This window comes from Solanum pennellii, chromosome 9 (genome assembly GCF_001406875.1).
Source record: "Solanum pennellii chromosome 9, SPENNV200".
Taxonomy (NCBI): domain Eukaryota; kingdom Viridiplantae; phylum Streptophyta; class Magnoliopsida; order Solanales; family Solanaceae; genus Solanum; species Solanum pennellii.
The window spans coordinates 79996584-80012848 of NC_028645.1; the positions used below are offsets into that span (position 1 = coordinate 79996584).

The following is a 16265-nucleotide window of genomic DNA, read 5'->3' on the forward strand; positions in this document are numbered from 1 at the left end:
CTAAAGATATGATGGCCCCGTCACTGTCGAGAGTCAAACGGTATAAATTTTGATCAACATTTTAGATGTAGTTTTTTCATCATTCGGATATGAGAAGTACTATTAGTATTTTCCATATAGTTTTTGTAAATCCAAATTTAAAATGTTGAATTAATCTAATTTGATTTTGCTTCGACGATTAGTTAAATCGGCTCTCATAAAGCAAAATGTGATAATTAAAAGTGAACAAAGAAAATAGTGAAGCTACAAATCTACAGCTTTGATTAAAATTTACGTGAACTCAGTAATATTTATTATTATCATATATAACAATTTGAGGTTGTTATAGAAACTTATAAATTCAAATCCTAACTTGATGTCATTATAAAACTCATTAAAGTTTAAATCTGAACTTAATATGTTATATAAAAACTTAAAAATTTCAAATCATGTCAACTGAAATATAAGTTGAGAAATGACTACGTGATATTATGTGTTAGAGAATGAGGAAACAAGAAAAGCAAAGAAATCATTTCATTCGAAGCCCAAAATTTAATTCTGAAAGAGGATGATAATCATTGTCTTTTCTTTCAACAAAAAAAAAAACACAAACAACCAGATAAAATAAAGTGATTTTCGTCCCCCCTTTATTTTTCCATTATCTTTCATCATTTCGAAAAAAAAAATATATCATTGATATAAATTAATTTGAAAATATATCTTAATCATATTAATATGCTCCTCTATGTTAATATTTGTGATACATAATCAACACACCAATTATCATAAAAATATTGTAGTAATTTGAAGAACAAACTCGTCATTAATTTGTAATAAATTTTATTCACATTAATGAATTTTGTCATAATGCTCGGTTGTTGCATATATTTTAGATGTTTTACTTGATGTGAAGCATATCTAAAGTATTAACAAAAATATGTATTGACATATTTTCGACCATTATTAGATTTTCGATATTGATATTTTAATTTGTAAATTTTTCTAAGCAGTCAAAATTGTCATGTTAGATGATATGAAGTTCAAATGAGTAATTTTTGTATTTAGGATCCTTGAATCAAATCAATGTTTTGGAGTTAATATATTTATTCTTGATCCTCAATTCTTGTGTAAGATTACAATAACAGGTTCAATATAATTTCATAAGTAGAGTGATTGAAAGGTAAATATACGTCGACCATAGTGGCGGAATCAGGAATTTAACAAAGGGTGTCTAGAAATAACAACTTATTATATTAAGGGTGTCCAAAATATGTTATTTAATCATTTCGTATATCATTTTACTTATATATATGATATTTTTTCGTTGAACACTCTTACCACTACGTGGCTACGCCACTTGTCGACCAACAAATTTTTAACTCAAAATATGAGAAATTATTTTAAAATATACTTTACACATAAATTAGAAATTTTACGTTACTTACAAACTAAATTTTCTAGGAGAATAAATACTTTGTATCCAGAGTTAGTATCCACTATTCATTTGTAGTATTGATACAAACAGCAATATTTTTACCTAACAAGAATGTGGTGAATTCTTTCATTTATAATTATAAAATATAATATAATATAAACTTTGTGAATGTGAGCAAGTATTAACTATATTTATTGTAAATATATCGAGCATATAATACACGAGTTATATGCGAAAATCAATTAATACTAATTTTTTTTTGTTAAAATCATATAATATTGTAAAGAAATAAATTCAATTGAAATTCAGTATAAAGAGCGTGACATATCAACTTTAATTTCAAATTAAATTAGAGTGAACTTGACATTGCTTTAAAGTTTGAAAAACTAGTTTGGACAATTTTAGACAAAATTTGAATTAAAATCTTTTTTTTTCTTAATATTTACTAATTTAGTTAGAAAAGACCTCCTCTATCGTCCTAAAACTAGATATATTTCAAAAAGTCGAGAAATAATTTTTAATTTTATATCTTTATCATTCTTATTATTTAGTATTATAATTTTTCTAAAGAAATATTAAGACTTGTCTTTCTATTTTTACAAAATAGTACACTTTTTTCAAAATATATAAGGTACATTATTTTTATATATGTTAAATTATAATGAACAAATAAAAATAAACTATGTGAAATATTTGTAACTTTTTAATATTTGAAACTTATCTTCAAAACTTCGAAGCTAGTGCTCACCTCACCTACTTGGGATAAAATAATAAAATCAGCGTATCAATTTGTATTACCCTTAAATTTAGGGGCCTAAATAGTCAATTTTAAAAACCTCATAGCGTCAAAAGAGGGCGCATGATTTTTGAATTTACAGTCAAAGCCCACTTTAATAATTTACACTTCTTTAGTCCCTTTTCTTCTTCAAGAATTTAGGGTTTCTCTTCTCCACCGACGGGAGGCGTTCTTTTCCTCCTCTTCTTCACGATTCTTCTCGAATTTCTTCTACATATAAGTGGGCTCTCGTTATTGATCCTTTTGATTTCTTATTCAAGCTGTTCGTATGGGTGAAAACGATTCAGAAAGCTCTGAAAGTGCCAAACCCAAGAATGTATCTGAAAATTCCGACGGAGGTGATGAATTGACGGGTTTAGAGGAAGATTCGAGCAAGATGGTTTCTGGGTTTGATTCAAGTTTTGATATTTCGGGGAAAAGTTTGGATTTTCCATTGTTGGAAGGTGTAGAAGGTGGGGTTGAGGGTTTGTATATGTATAAGAATGTATTTAATTTGATTCCTAAGGCAATTGGTGCACTTGGGAAGGTTAAGATACTTAAATTTTTTGGGAATGAGGTTAATTTGTTTCCAACTGGAGAGTTAAGGAATTTGGTTGAACTAGAGAGTTTGCAAGTGAAGGTATCATTTCCTGGGATGAGTGGACTGGATTTGCAGAAGTTGAAGAATTTGAAAGAATTGGAGCTATGTAAAGTTCCCTCTAGACCTTCAGCTTTCCCACTTTTAAGAGATATTGCTGGTCTTAAGCGCCTGACTAAGCTCTCTGTCTGTCATTTTTCTATCAGGTTAGGATCTGTTTCTTCTTGCAATTATACTATCTAAGTTTATTTACACTAAACTCATGTTTAATATAGGCAAAATACCTGTAGTTGGCTGTCAGTTAACTTGATAACATAAAATTTATGACTTTGTCAATGTATAAATATTTAACCAATTCGATGATGTTTCTCTGTGAACTTGTCTATATTGTTGCACTAAATTCATGTGCAGGTTGCAGCTCAATATGCTTTTGGTGTTATTGGAAGATTAGGTTGCATCTGCACTTTTTGCTTTTGCTGCATTCCTTAAAAGTAATTTGAATTTAATAGAACAAGTTTATTGCTAAACTAGAGTTTTTTCAAGTGCTAGCTGCTGCAACTATAAGCCACAAATTAAATAGTATTAAGCAGGGTACATGGTCACTCAAACTTCCATTAATACAAGGGAAACTAGGTAGGTAGAGCATCCTACCAGGATGTTTTTTGCGGTCTCTTTTCTGAGGTAATATTTTCAGTTCTCGGGTATAAAATTTTCCTGTTAGTTCAAACTTGTTTTGTAGTTAACATAACCAAGCAAAACAATTTTTTTTTTTAAAAAAACAGATTTTCTCAAAGAATTTTTCGATGTGGTAACACAGCTTGAGCATAAAATAAAATAAAGACTTGTTTGTTCTGCTTAGATGCTTCATGAGATTGAAGTTGTTAATTAGGACTAAAAGATATGCACAAAATTTTGTAAGTTGTTTATCGGGAGACTTTAGCACTCTTCAAAGGGTATCAGTTTCTACTCTAGGACCATACTAGGTTTATCCACGATATGACACGATATTAGGATTAGTCAATAGTACATAGCATAACTAGCCCTTGGTGAAGGGTCATAAAGAGTTTTGTTTTTAACTATTTATTTGTGTTTCCTTTAATTGAAATTTTATTTCCTGTTTTTGGGAATTCTTATCCTATAGTGCATCTTTGTTAGATCTAAATCATCTTATTATTTTACCTAATGTAATTTGACAGCTGAAGAGGTTATATGGTTTGCCTGTTATAATGGATAAATTTATTATTTTGAGGTTGGCATTATGCAGCCACCAGAAGACTTTTCCCTCTATCTTCGTCTTGTTGTTCCTTGCAACTACAACGAGTTAAAAGATTTTGAGACATTAAAAATCTGCCTGGTTAATCAATTTGCTGCATATTGGTTGCTGTAGTCTCCTGGCAATAATTCCCTCACAAGGTCCACATTTTGTTTGAGAATTATCTTTTGGTCCCTGAAGACATCATTCTACTTTTGATTAGCTGGTGTTATGAAAAGCCTATGCACGAGTACGTCACATAATTTTAAAGTTATAGACGTCTTAAATCTCACAGGTCTCCTGTAGGAAAAAAAGAAAAGGGAAGTATATGAAAAGTGACTTTGTTCGCTTGGAGTATGGAATATAGAATACACTGCCTCAAGGGGTTTGAGGTGCAAAAGGTGTCCACACACTTCACACTTCAGAATTGCGAGCCTGTTGCTGTCACATCTTTCCATCACAGTAGTATGTACTATAGCTAATAGCAGATTAAGTGAACTTTTGCTTAGCATGTGTATCAGTTCTATATTATCACTTAATGTTGGTACCACTTGAAATTAGTCGTTTTTGCAGTTAGAAGGAGGATTCAAATTGGAAATAGGTGTTAGGATTTGTATTTTATAGTGTTCCTTTTATTGGGTGCAGTTACGCCAGAATATTGACTCTTCAGATAAAAGTCATGTTTAAGTTGTTTGACACTTGATACATTTTGTTAGATGAGGTCTGATATCTAAAGATATATATCTGTACATCACATTTTATTGTTTTGATATCTGAAAGGCTAAAACTTCATTCTGCTACTCTTTTGGCAAGCAGTGCTTTACTTTTGGTAGCTAGAGGTTGAAAGTTGTGAACCATAAACTTGTAGATTCAGTTCATATCTATAACCATTTTATCTTTTTCATCTTTGTACTCCATTATAATGCCATTGTTCCATGCTGTTCTTGCAGATATTTACCTCCTGAAATAGCCTGCCTCACTAAATTGGAGTGCCTTGATCTTTCATTCAATAAGATAAAGAATTTACCTGTTGAGATAACTCATCTTAACACCTTACTGTCTCTGAAGGTTGCTAATAATAAACTGATTGAAGTACCTCCGGGGTTGTCTTCTCTGCAAAGATTAGAGAGTTTGGACTTTTCTAACAATAGATTAACATCCTTGGAGAATCTTGATCTCCTTTCAATGTATAATCTGCAGAGTCTCAATCTTCAGGTATGTGTTACTGAAATTACAGTCTCTTTCCAGTCTTATTGCTTTTAGGCTTCTTCTCTAGTTTCTTTTCCTTCTCCGATAAATGTTTATAACATGAGAGGCATCATCTACTCTTAATGTGGATGAAATTCTTGCATCCCACTGGAAAAAAACCCGAAATGTATTTGTCTCAATTGTCTAGTCAAATAACTTGATATATTATAATTACCTTATCCTGACCCATATATCTTCATTGAATATCGCTGAAGCACAATAAGCTTCTTAGGTGTTGTTCGATTCCTTCATGGGTATGCTGCAATTTGGAGGGGAATTTCATAGATTTGTCCAAGGATGACACCACCAGTTCGTCTTCAGAAATGGACGTGCTTGAAAGTTATGAACAGGAAACTTCTGAGAATACCCAAAATGGTGAGTTTCTTGGAATCTCTCGTCTCCCTCCTTATATTTATCTGCACATTCTGGTTCCTTTGGATCTTGTTTGTTGCCCTTCTAAGAAGTGTTGTTAGGAAGGGTAGTACCTTTGAGAAGTCTGATGTGTGAACTTTCAATTGTGTAGGAGTTTCTATCAAATTGTCGGGTCATTTATGTGGCTCGTCACCTAGTCATCGATGTTTTCGGCCTCGAAAATCCAAGAAATGGAAGAGGCAGTATTATATGCAACAGAGGGCTCGTCAAGAACGATTAAACAACAGCAGGAAATGTGTTGCCTGCAAACCTTCTAAGCTAATTGATGATTCTCTGGTGGAGGCCTCATCAAGCATAGTGGATGATGATACACATGATAAAGAACTGATTACTGAAGAAGCTGAGTGCAAAGGCTCTTTAGCTAGTGGTATTGATGAACATATCAGATTAAAGGAGGACAATTATATAAGAAGATCTTCATGTGTTGCTTCTGACTCCATTGAAACATGCATAGATATTCAGAATTGTAAAACATGTGATGCTTCAGTAGGTTCTGTTTCTGATGCTGCTGATGTGGCTGAGGGAAGTTCGTCTTCTGAGGTGTCCAATAGTCCTCCAAAATCGAAAAGGCACCTGGATGGGGTCATTGATAATCCAAAACCATGCAAAACCCGCAGACCAACAGATCATTCAGAGTTATCCTGCAAATACAGCATGATGTCTTTCTGTGGTATTGATGATTATTTACCAGATGGCTTTTATGATGCTGGGCGAGATCGGCCATTTATGTCGCTGAGGAGTTATGAGCAGAATTTGCATCTTGATTCACGGGAAGTTATTTTAGTTGATAGGTAACTTCCATGTTTGCATGCCATTAATAGACTAATAGTTATTGACCTCAACTACTAACTTCAGGGAATGCTTTGCCTCTCTACTCATTTTGATTGCTCATTTAATCTGTTCAGGCAAAGAGATGAAATGCTGGATGCCATTGCTCTACGTGCTCAAGCTTTAATCTTTCATTTTAATCAGATAGATGGTCTGTTTAAAGATAGAGAACATGTTGCTGTAGACAACTTGCAAATTGCATCACTGCTTGCACTTTTAGTGTCGGATCATTTTGGTGGAAGTGACAAAAGTAGTATTGTACAGAAGGCAAGGAAAGATGTATCTGGGTCGAACTATAGCAAGCCATTTGTCTGCACATGCCCTACTGGAAATGACAACACAACCAGCATGGTCACAAAAGAGAGTCCTAGCATCTTAGACGATATACTTTTCCTTAATCTTTGTGAGAAAGCACTTCACTCAATAAAATCAAGGCAAAATTCTATTGTTGTTCCTATTGGGAGTTTGCAGTTTGGTGTGTGTAGGCATAGGGCCTTGCTTATGAAGGTATTTTGTCATCAGACATGTTTCTAATTGGATATGGTGGTTCTGAATTGAGTTTATTATTATGAACTGATAAATCTCATTTGTCTTCTGCAGTACCTGTGTGACCGAATAGAACCTCGAATATCTTGTGAGCTTGTTAGGGGTTATTTGGATTTTTCACCGCATGCGTGGAATGTGATCGTGGTAAAGAGGGGTGAATCATGGGTTCGAATGATAGTTGATGCGTGTCATCCCCTTGATATCAGAGAAGAGACAGATCCAGAATACTTTTGCAGGTCAGTGATTTTCCAATTCTGTGTTACTTTCTTCATGACTAATATCTGGTACTACAACCATTTATATCAATACACGTGTATGACGATATTACATTTTCAATTTAGCCAGTGTGATTATTGGTTATTTTGGGATGAAATGGCCAGCTTCTTGAGTAGTTTCTTAGTTACTAAAAACCTCTAGTTTACCTGAGTTATTTCGGAATGAACATGGCCAGATCACTGAGCTTCTTGTTTCTTTCAGGTATATTCCACTGAACCGGATAAATGTTCCTGTTGTGCCAGATGCTAGTCCTGGTCAAGTTAGTTCTTTTCCTTCTCTAACCGGTGCTGATAAAATTCATAAAGCTCCCTCCTCAACCCTCGTCCAGTGTAAATTGGGATCCCTTGAGACTCTGGCAAAGGTGTGGTTCCTGATTGCTTTTAACTTCTCCAGTTATTATTATGCAAATATACTTAAGTTCTTGTTCCAAACTTCAATGACTTGATTTAAATATGTTCTATTCTTAGAGTGACTGAACTCTAGCATGTATTGACTGGGATTTACCAGTCTATCTGGCCTTGTGCTTTTGATTTGTTTTGGAAATCTGAAATAGATAAGAAGCAAAACAATCCTTTTTGACTATTCTGTTATTCAGCTGGAATCCATTATATTGCAGGCTTATGCTTTTCATTTTGCAAATTCTTCATTATCTACTGATAAAACTTGATTGGTGGCACGTACCACTAGCTGTGGGAATTTTTCTCGGCTAACATCTTTATTGACAATGCATAGTTGATTTTTTGTAAAAATTTATTCTGCTCAATTAACCTGAATTGAGCGAAATGAATATAAAAGAGCTATATGACTGATACTCACTAGTTCAGGAATGAGATTAGATTGAATGAACATTTTTGCCACTGCAGGTGCGAACTCTAGAGATGTCCAAGTCCACGGCGGATGAGATTAAGAATTTTGAGTTTAACTGTATTGGAGAAGTTAGGGTGTTGGGTGTCTTAAACAGTTCATGCATCGTCAAATATTATGGTCATCAAATATCTTCAAGATGGGTTCCTTCATCAGATGGCAGTTCAGAAAGTCGTACATTGCAGTCTGCCATTTTGATGGAGCATATTAAGGGGGGTTCACTAAAGGTATATGTTTTCCTAGAACCCTTCTCGTACCTGACTTTCCTCTCCTTTATTTCCCTTCCCTTTTGTGGTGGTAAGGGTATAAATAACACCTGATTGCCTTGTTATTCAGCTCATTTTACTTTCTTGTCCTTAACTGGCAGAAACATGTAGATAAGCTATCTAATGCTGGTGAGAAGCGTCTTCCCATTGAGCTGTCGGTATTTATTGCCCGCGATGTAGCAAGTGCATTGACCGAGCTGCATTCTAGGCATATCATACATCGTGATATAAAAAGTGAAAACATCCTCATAGATCTGGATAAGAAGAGGGCTGATGGTACCCCTACAGTAAAGCTATGCGACTTCGATATGGCAATTCCCCTTCGTTCATACTTACATACTTGCTGCATTGCCCATGCTGGAATTCCTCCACCAGATGTTTGTGTTGGTACACCTCGTTGGATGGCTCCTGAGGTCTTTCAGGCGATGAATAAGCGCAATATCTATGGGTTGGTAAGTCACCAATTCTTTGAAGTTAGAATCCTAACCATTTAATTCTCTACTAACAAGTGCCAGTTAAATGCCACCGGGTGCGATGATCTGCTAAAACAATGCGGTTCTTTCTGATTTGCAAATTTGTCACCCTGGGGTAAAATCAATTCAACGCAATCAAGAACTTACCACCTTCAAAAGACACACATTTTCTACTAAAACCTGATATATCACTCATTCCTCTATTAGAATTCAGCTTTATCTTGTCGTTATTGACTTCAAATGTTTTAAGCTAGAAAAGAAAGCATAATTTGTCTGTTCTATTGCGCACTGCTTCAGATTGAAGAACAATAATATGTACTCATTAAAATTCAAATTTTCACCTTACTTTCTTGGTAATTTGTTTGTTTAAATTTCCTCATTTTTGATGCTTGAATCTACTTCGTAGATAAGGAATTTTTTTTGAGAGTATTTTTATACGACGGCTAATCTCAGAGGATGTATCCTGTGGCAAAAGGGGTTTTGGGGGTACTATCTCTTACTTCTTTGAAGTTGAAAAGGTCTTCAACTCTGGGTTATAGATGAGTTGCTTCAAGGTAAAAAGGTTTTCCTTGCTTTGACTTTGCAGGTTTCCCTTTTCAATTGGTAGATGAAAGCTAATAGGACCTACAATAAGTCCACTATTGCCAAAAAATATCAGGAGGGGCAGGGGGCGGGTAGATTATTTCACCCTTAACCCAAATTCAATAGATGGGTAAATTGGCGAGAATGGGTTATTGAACAACAAAAAAGTATTTATAGGTGCTAGTTTCCTGTATTATGTATTTCCTTTTGAAGATGAATAAATAAGTTTAATTGCTTTGAGTTGGTGACTAGAAAGATAAAGTGAGTTTTTGTCATGTCTAAACTGCAATTCTAGCTTAATGTATTCCAAGGTTTTCCGAACTAGGTTTTTACTTGTCTTTCTTTGGATGTAGGGTGCTGATATTTGGTCGTTTGGGTGCGTCCTTCTGGAATTGTTAACACTGCAACTTCCTTACTCAGAGTCATCCGAGTTAGATATCCACCATTCTCTTCAGGTATTTCTTGATGTCTAACCTTCGATCTATTAATGCTCTAAATACCATGATGAGTACCTAGTGTACTTGAATTACCATTGTGTGATGAGGACTTCAGAAATTCCAAAGTCCCCCGTTGGACAATCTTCATGTCCAATCTTCATTATGGCTGCCCTTGGTTGCTAAAACTCAAAGGCGAATGGTTCTAGCATCTCGGTCGTTGGATCTTTCGGAGCTCTGATGGTTTTCTTCCTTGTATTGCTTTCGATCATAAGAACTGCCTGCAGAAGTACCCTTGTCGCATGCACATTTTTTTTATAAAAGAAGTTTTTGTTTGAATTGCTTTAAATGGTAGAAAACAATGTAATTCATGTTTAACACATGCAGGCGGGTAAACGGCCACAATTAACCGAAGAACTAGAGGCAATGGCTACGTCCAAAACAGAGCTAGAGGATCTAGCAAAGTCTTGTTCTAGCTCAGACCTTGACAAGAAACAATCTGAATCTCGTATCCTGAGATTTCTTGTTTCTATTTATCGTTGGTGTACTGAGAAGGATCCAAACGACCGTCCCACAGCAGAGAACCTCTACAACCTCTTACTTACCTGTGCTAATTCCCTCCCTTCACAACAAAGTCAAGAAGATTCATGATCTTCCTCAAATTTTGGTAACCTTAGGATGTTGTAGATTAGCATTAGATTATTCAGCAGGAGTTACAGACCCAATATTTGGGTCTGGTGTCCCCTCATTGAGCAATGTAACATGTTCTTAGCCTTATTTGAAATGGAAAAGCCATACGGACGTAGTCGTGTCCATGGGACATTTATGATGGTCTTGTTTAGTGTGTGTGTGTGTGTGTTGTGCATCATTTTCTTTTAGTCCTTTTCCTAGCTTGTAGTTGTATACATTTGTACCCATCTTATGTATTCATCTTCACAAATTCCAGCTGATTAATTATGAAATGTATTCTGAGCCTCTAAAGACTTGTTGGATTTTGCTATGGGAATTTCTGGATTTTAATCTTGTTAGTTGTCAACTCTTTTCTTGTTCTTTTAAGACCTTTACTTCTACTCCTTGTAGCAAATGGGATTATAAGTCTTATGATTCTGCTTATTATTCTTCTGGATATCTATGTTGCTTGGTCTTTTCATAAATGCCAATGTGTGAGTATAACATCTTTGGAGAGTCCGAGCAAATATAACTGAATATTGTCTATTTGAGAATTAGAGTTGTATATTCTCGATATCGTAGTTAGCAAGTAAGTTATTCATATATAAAATTTGAATTGCAATTTCTAACCTGCATAACTAATATTTATATAATTAATAACTTTATATTACAAATATATCTTCATAATTCTAATCAACTATCGAACTACTCCTAAAGTTTAGATCCCAATCAAGTCATTAGTATTTTGGTAGGTAATTCCACCAATGATTTTGTGATGTTGAAGCCCATTTGTCATTTCCATTCCATCATTTGCCTTTAAAAAGTTATAGTAGTTGCCTCATGCTTATTCTTTTTATCTTTACTTTTTCTTTTCCACATTTGTTAAGTAATTGTTTGCTTGGCTAAAAACTTAGTTACATTTTTTTATTTTATTGTTGTACCATATAATAGTGAAAAAATGTATGTTCTAAACAAAATAATAAAAAAAAGTTGAACATCATATGTATTATTATAAGTCACATAGAAGCAAAAAGCCTCCAAAGTAAAAGATAATCACCTTTTTTTTTGAGCATGCATGGACGTAATAATAACCCTTTCTTCTAGGCTTTGCCAAAAGAAAAATATATATATTATATAAAAAAAATAGTTAAAAATACTTTTCTTAATTTTTTAACTGTTGGAGAACAGGAAATGCATAACGCAAAAAAAAAAAAAAAAAAACTGAAGAGGAGTATTTTGTCAAATTGTTTGTTCCAATAAGTGTTGTTATAACTAGACCGTTTAAAATCAAATCGAAAAAATAGTATTTGGTAACTATCTAGGTTCTTTATATTTTTTTTTTCTTAACATATTAACCGATAACTCAAAAATAATTTGGGGTCTGGTATGTTAAGTAATCCCTTAACGAAAGCTAATGTGACAATAAATTATAAGGAGTATACAATAAAGGCTTATAATCTTCCAAGTGCATAATATTGTTTTTTTATAAAATGAAAAAAAATCAACTACTATATAGTCTAATATGAGCATTAAGGTGTTTTTGATTGAGAAATGTTGGTGTTATTTAGCTTTTAGGTTCCACTAACTAATTTAATATAACTTTCTTAGTGTGACTTGATTTTAGTTTAGATTTTAACTAACGGTTAAAATGATAATTGAATCATTAATGATTAATAATCAATAAATTGATTATTAATATCTTATAAATAATTTAACAATCGAAATTCGAATCACAACCGATAAGCACCTTAAAATGAAGTGTTGCCCCTCTCGCTAGAAAAACTCAAGTCCTTTAATTAATGAGAAATAACAATTTATATCGAACTCAAATTTTTTTTATAAAGAATCATGTTTTCATTAGTTAATTTTATCGCCCTTAATTACAAAAGCAAAACCTAATATCTTAATATAGACGAATAAAAAACAAATATATCAAGTTTTGAATCGTGCGCCATCATTTTTTTAAAAAAAATTGTAAGAAAATAAGTTTATGGACCATTTTTGCTGAACAACAAACAAAATATTTACAATTTGAAAAGCTGAAAGCAACTCAGATTTTGATTATATAAGTTCAAATATGACCTATCTTTAATTTGTCTGACTTTTCTTTTAATAGCAACAAAAAACAGACTAATAAATGAATATTGCCCCTCTGCAAATGCTAATTATTATTTTTCCCTTCAATTTATTTTGTCATCCTTTCTCATGACTATGCCATTTATTTACTCAAAATGGATAATACATCTGTTCCTTGACAATGAAATGTTCTTGCATCAACCAAAAAAAATAAAATTGTTTTTCTCGTCTTAAAATACTTATCGTGTTTTCATCTATATGCTTCGTAAGAAAATATTAATCTAGAGGGTACTTAACTATTTAGCTTTTGTTTATGTCTGAAGATGTAATATTTACTTTATTTGTGTTTCATAATTAACGTGTTTGTAGTATTCAAGAATAATTAAAATATATCAAAATAATTTTTAGCAGCAATAAATATAGACATTAACAAAGAGCATTTATCGATATTAGTTAATTATTATTGGATCTAATATCACTATAGGTTATCGAGACGTTTACAAAGAGTGCTATTGGTTCTAAGCAGTGGCGGAGCAAGAATTTGATTTAAGGGGTGTCAAAATATAAAGAAATAAAATCGTGTAGAAGCCAAGGAATGTCAGTATGTAATACTACATAACGTAATTTTTCGACGAAGAAATGTCGATCGACACCCCTTCACTACATGTGGCTCCGCCACTGGTTCTAAGATATACATAAGCAACAATTAGACTATTACCATTAAAGATCATATTTGATATAGTGTTACTACTAAGGATTTTGTCTTTAAGATATGATGAGTATAATTTTGCTAAATATGATAAGTAATTTGAGACGGAAGGAATATTGATTCGTATCCTATGGCTGATTTCATACGTTTAGTGAAGATTTTCTGTCTCCATCATATATTACTATCAGCCACTATATTATGTGGTCATCAAGTTCATCTGTTATATATCAATTTTTCCTTAATATTTACGTTGATATATGGCAAGACCTCTCAACCACATGAATAGTTCAATATGTTTATTCGTACATGATCCTAAGATGTGAATGATCCAATTAGACGTTTATATATCAACATTGAACATATCTACTGTCCACAAAAAACTTTGGCAATATTTTGTAGGCAAACGATAAAAATAGCGTTATATTACAAACCTATTAGCCAAATTTACTTAAATAAAATCTGAAATAATATATATAAAGAAGGTCTAACACGGTGCAATATATAGATTATTTCTCGTAAAATTTAAGTGTGTAATAAAAATTTCTACTATAACTTAAGAAAACTTTATGTATAATTATATTCATATATACTAATATACAAGTCCAAACTAATTATTACTGAAATAGCGAATGCAATAATATTCATCGAGGAGTAAAGAGAGATAAATTAAGAATGATATAATTATTCTCTATAATAATTGTGCTTTCTATGGAGTCGATTTTTCATTTCATGTTATACTATTACTTACTCTTTCTAACAATATCTTGCTACAACAACCAAATAACATTTGTTATATACAAGTTTGGCTCTATTTACATTAACTAAAAAAAAAGATATATTTCTTCAATAGTTACATTCTTTTGATTTTTTTGAATCCTCTTATTAAAATTTTAAACATCGTCATCCACCGAAGAGGGTGGGGTGGGTGGAAGAATAATATATTTTTATTTACATAGAAGGAAGAACCGTTATAAGAGGACCACTCTACTAGTATCAGTCTACTCCTAGTCTAGTCTAATATATATATATATATATATATATATATACATACATGTATATATAAATAAAAAACCAAATCTTTCTGTTGTGCCAGCCATTTTGTTATCAGTTTAGGACCACCCATATATTGCCTGGCTCCTTTGTATATATATATATATATGTATACTATAATTATATTTATATTTATGTTAGCTTATTTATGTGTGTATGTGTATATTTATGTATAGCTAGGGTTTTAGGGGTCTTAGCCTTTTAGGTGCTAATGGAGACACTAATGCTTTTGGTGTTAATTAACTTGAGTGGATTAGTTATGGTGGGGCGGTATGTATTCCGAAATTTAAATTCTTAACTAACATGGAGTTGAGTATTGGAAATAAAGTTGCCTTTGATAAAAAGATGCTTTATTTATGACACAAATTTAAATTAATTAGTCCGGTAAAATAAAAAGAAACTTAGGTCTAGGGCTTTGCTTTTTAAGTCAAACCATAAATAATTTTTTCAAAAGTATGTATGGCTAGTTGTTCTTAATTTAATTTTGCTGATTAGTTGGTGATTCTTTTTACAGCTAAAACTGATCTTTTTCCATGGGTTGTTTAAATGTTAGCAAATGACAAAATATATTACAAATAAATAAACGATAATCCCTTTTCGATCAAGAAAGTTTATTAATTCATTGATCAATAATGTAATAGTACACATATTAGTAACTTGTTAACTTGTTGAGAAATGTTATTTCAATTTAATTTGCTAAAAGAAAGTTTATAGCCTTAGTGATTGGCGATCTGAACTTTCACCTTGTTGATGAGAATTCGATACCCCACATTGTAATCCCCTCCCCTACGATCAATTTTTTTTTTTGTTGTTGAAAAAAGAGTGTCATTTTACATAAAGCTCTGAATTGGATCAATTATATAATTGGGTGGATTAGGGGTGTGTGGTGGCGGGGATAGATGCTACGAGAGTGAAGTAAAGATGAGGTGTGCTGAAAGACGGAGAAAATACAATAAATGTGAAATATAACTCGGTGGAACGTGCTTTCCCAGCTTTCACATCTTCAAATAATAAAAATATTAGCATATTGTTTGATTGAATTTTGAGATCAAGCTTATTGGATATGAATTATGACGATGCTAGTTTATTTTGAACATAGTTAGGCAAACTAGCACGTTATGATTATTGATATATCATTTTAATGAGATTTCAGGTCTTGCTATTTTCGTTTTTTAGATGATCGCGTCTTAATCTCGTAGAAAAAGAAGTTAGCTAGTTATTCTTATAATTAGTTTTTTTTTTCATTAATACTTTGTGTTTACATCCCTACTCTTTCGAAATAGGGCGAAACGTCGCGGCAACTCGAAAATGATTAATTGATTCAATTTTAACAAAGTTTTAAAAATAAACGAGTTTTAAAAAGAAGAGTCGCCACCTAATTTTAGGAAAACTAGGAAACCAATTATTAAAGAAAAGTCTACGAAACCAATTGATTCTAGGTAAGGGGTTCAAGTTATTCCGAAGGGAAGGGGTTAGGCACCCTTCGGAATCCACAAATGTGGTTCCCGACTGAATTCATTTTTTTTCAAATTGAGGAAGAATATAAAATAATATACAGATATAATAAACATGCAATAAACACAATAAAATAATAAACATCGGCCTAAAGTTTGCCTAACGTCAAATATTCACAAAATAATGAAATAAAAGGAGAAACACCTCCGGGTACCTGTAAAGACACTTAGTAAAAGAGTTAGTGCCAAATAAATATAAATAAAAATGAATAACTCAAATAATAACTAAAAAATAAAGATCCGTCTTATTAACATGGGA

At 32.5% G+C, this 16265-nt stretch overlaps 1 protein-coding gene across 1 annotated transcript; it reads left to right on the forward strand.

Moving 5' to 3' along the window:
• Positions 1-2286: 2286 nt before the first annotated feature.
• Positions 2287-11008, forward strand: LOC107031048. Its single transcript, XM_015232246.2, has 11 exons — positions 2287-2993; positions 4990-5254; positions 5503-5662; positions 5811-6510; positions 6625-7054; positions 7148-7329; positions 7571-7730; positions 8233-8460; positions 8601-8951; positions 9908-10009; positions 10376-11008. The coding sequence occupies exons 1-11, from the start codon at positions 2479-2481 to the stop codon at positions 10637-10639; spliced, it is 3357 nt and encodes a 1118-aa protein (XP_015087732.1). The 5' UTR covers positions 2287-2478; the 3' UTR covers positions 10640-11008.
• Positions 11009-16265: the final 5257 nt, after the last annotated feature.

Bases quoted from the DNA above. Each gene is read 5' to 3' on its own strand.
- LOC107031048 (XM_015232246.2), top strand. From the start codon at position 2,479: ATGGGTGAAAACGATTCAGAAAGCTCTGAAAGTGCCAAACCCAAGAAT. The intron at 7,055-7,147 runs GTATTTTGTCAT...TGTCTTCTGCAG, and splicing joins ATAGGGCCTTGCTTATGAAG to TACCTGTGTGACCGAATAGA. The intron at 7,330-7,570 runs GTCAGTGATTTT...TGTTTCTTTCAG, and splicing joins GATCCAGAATACTTTTGCAG to GTATATTCCACTGAACCGGA.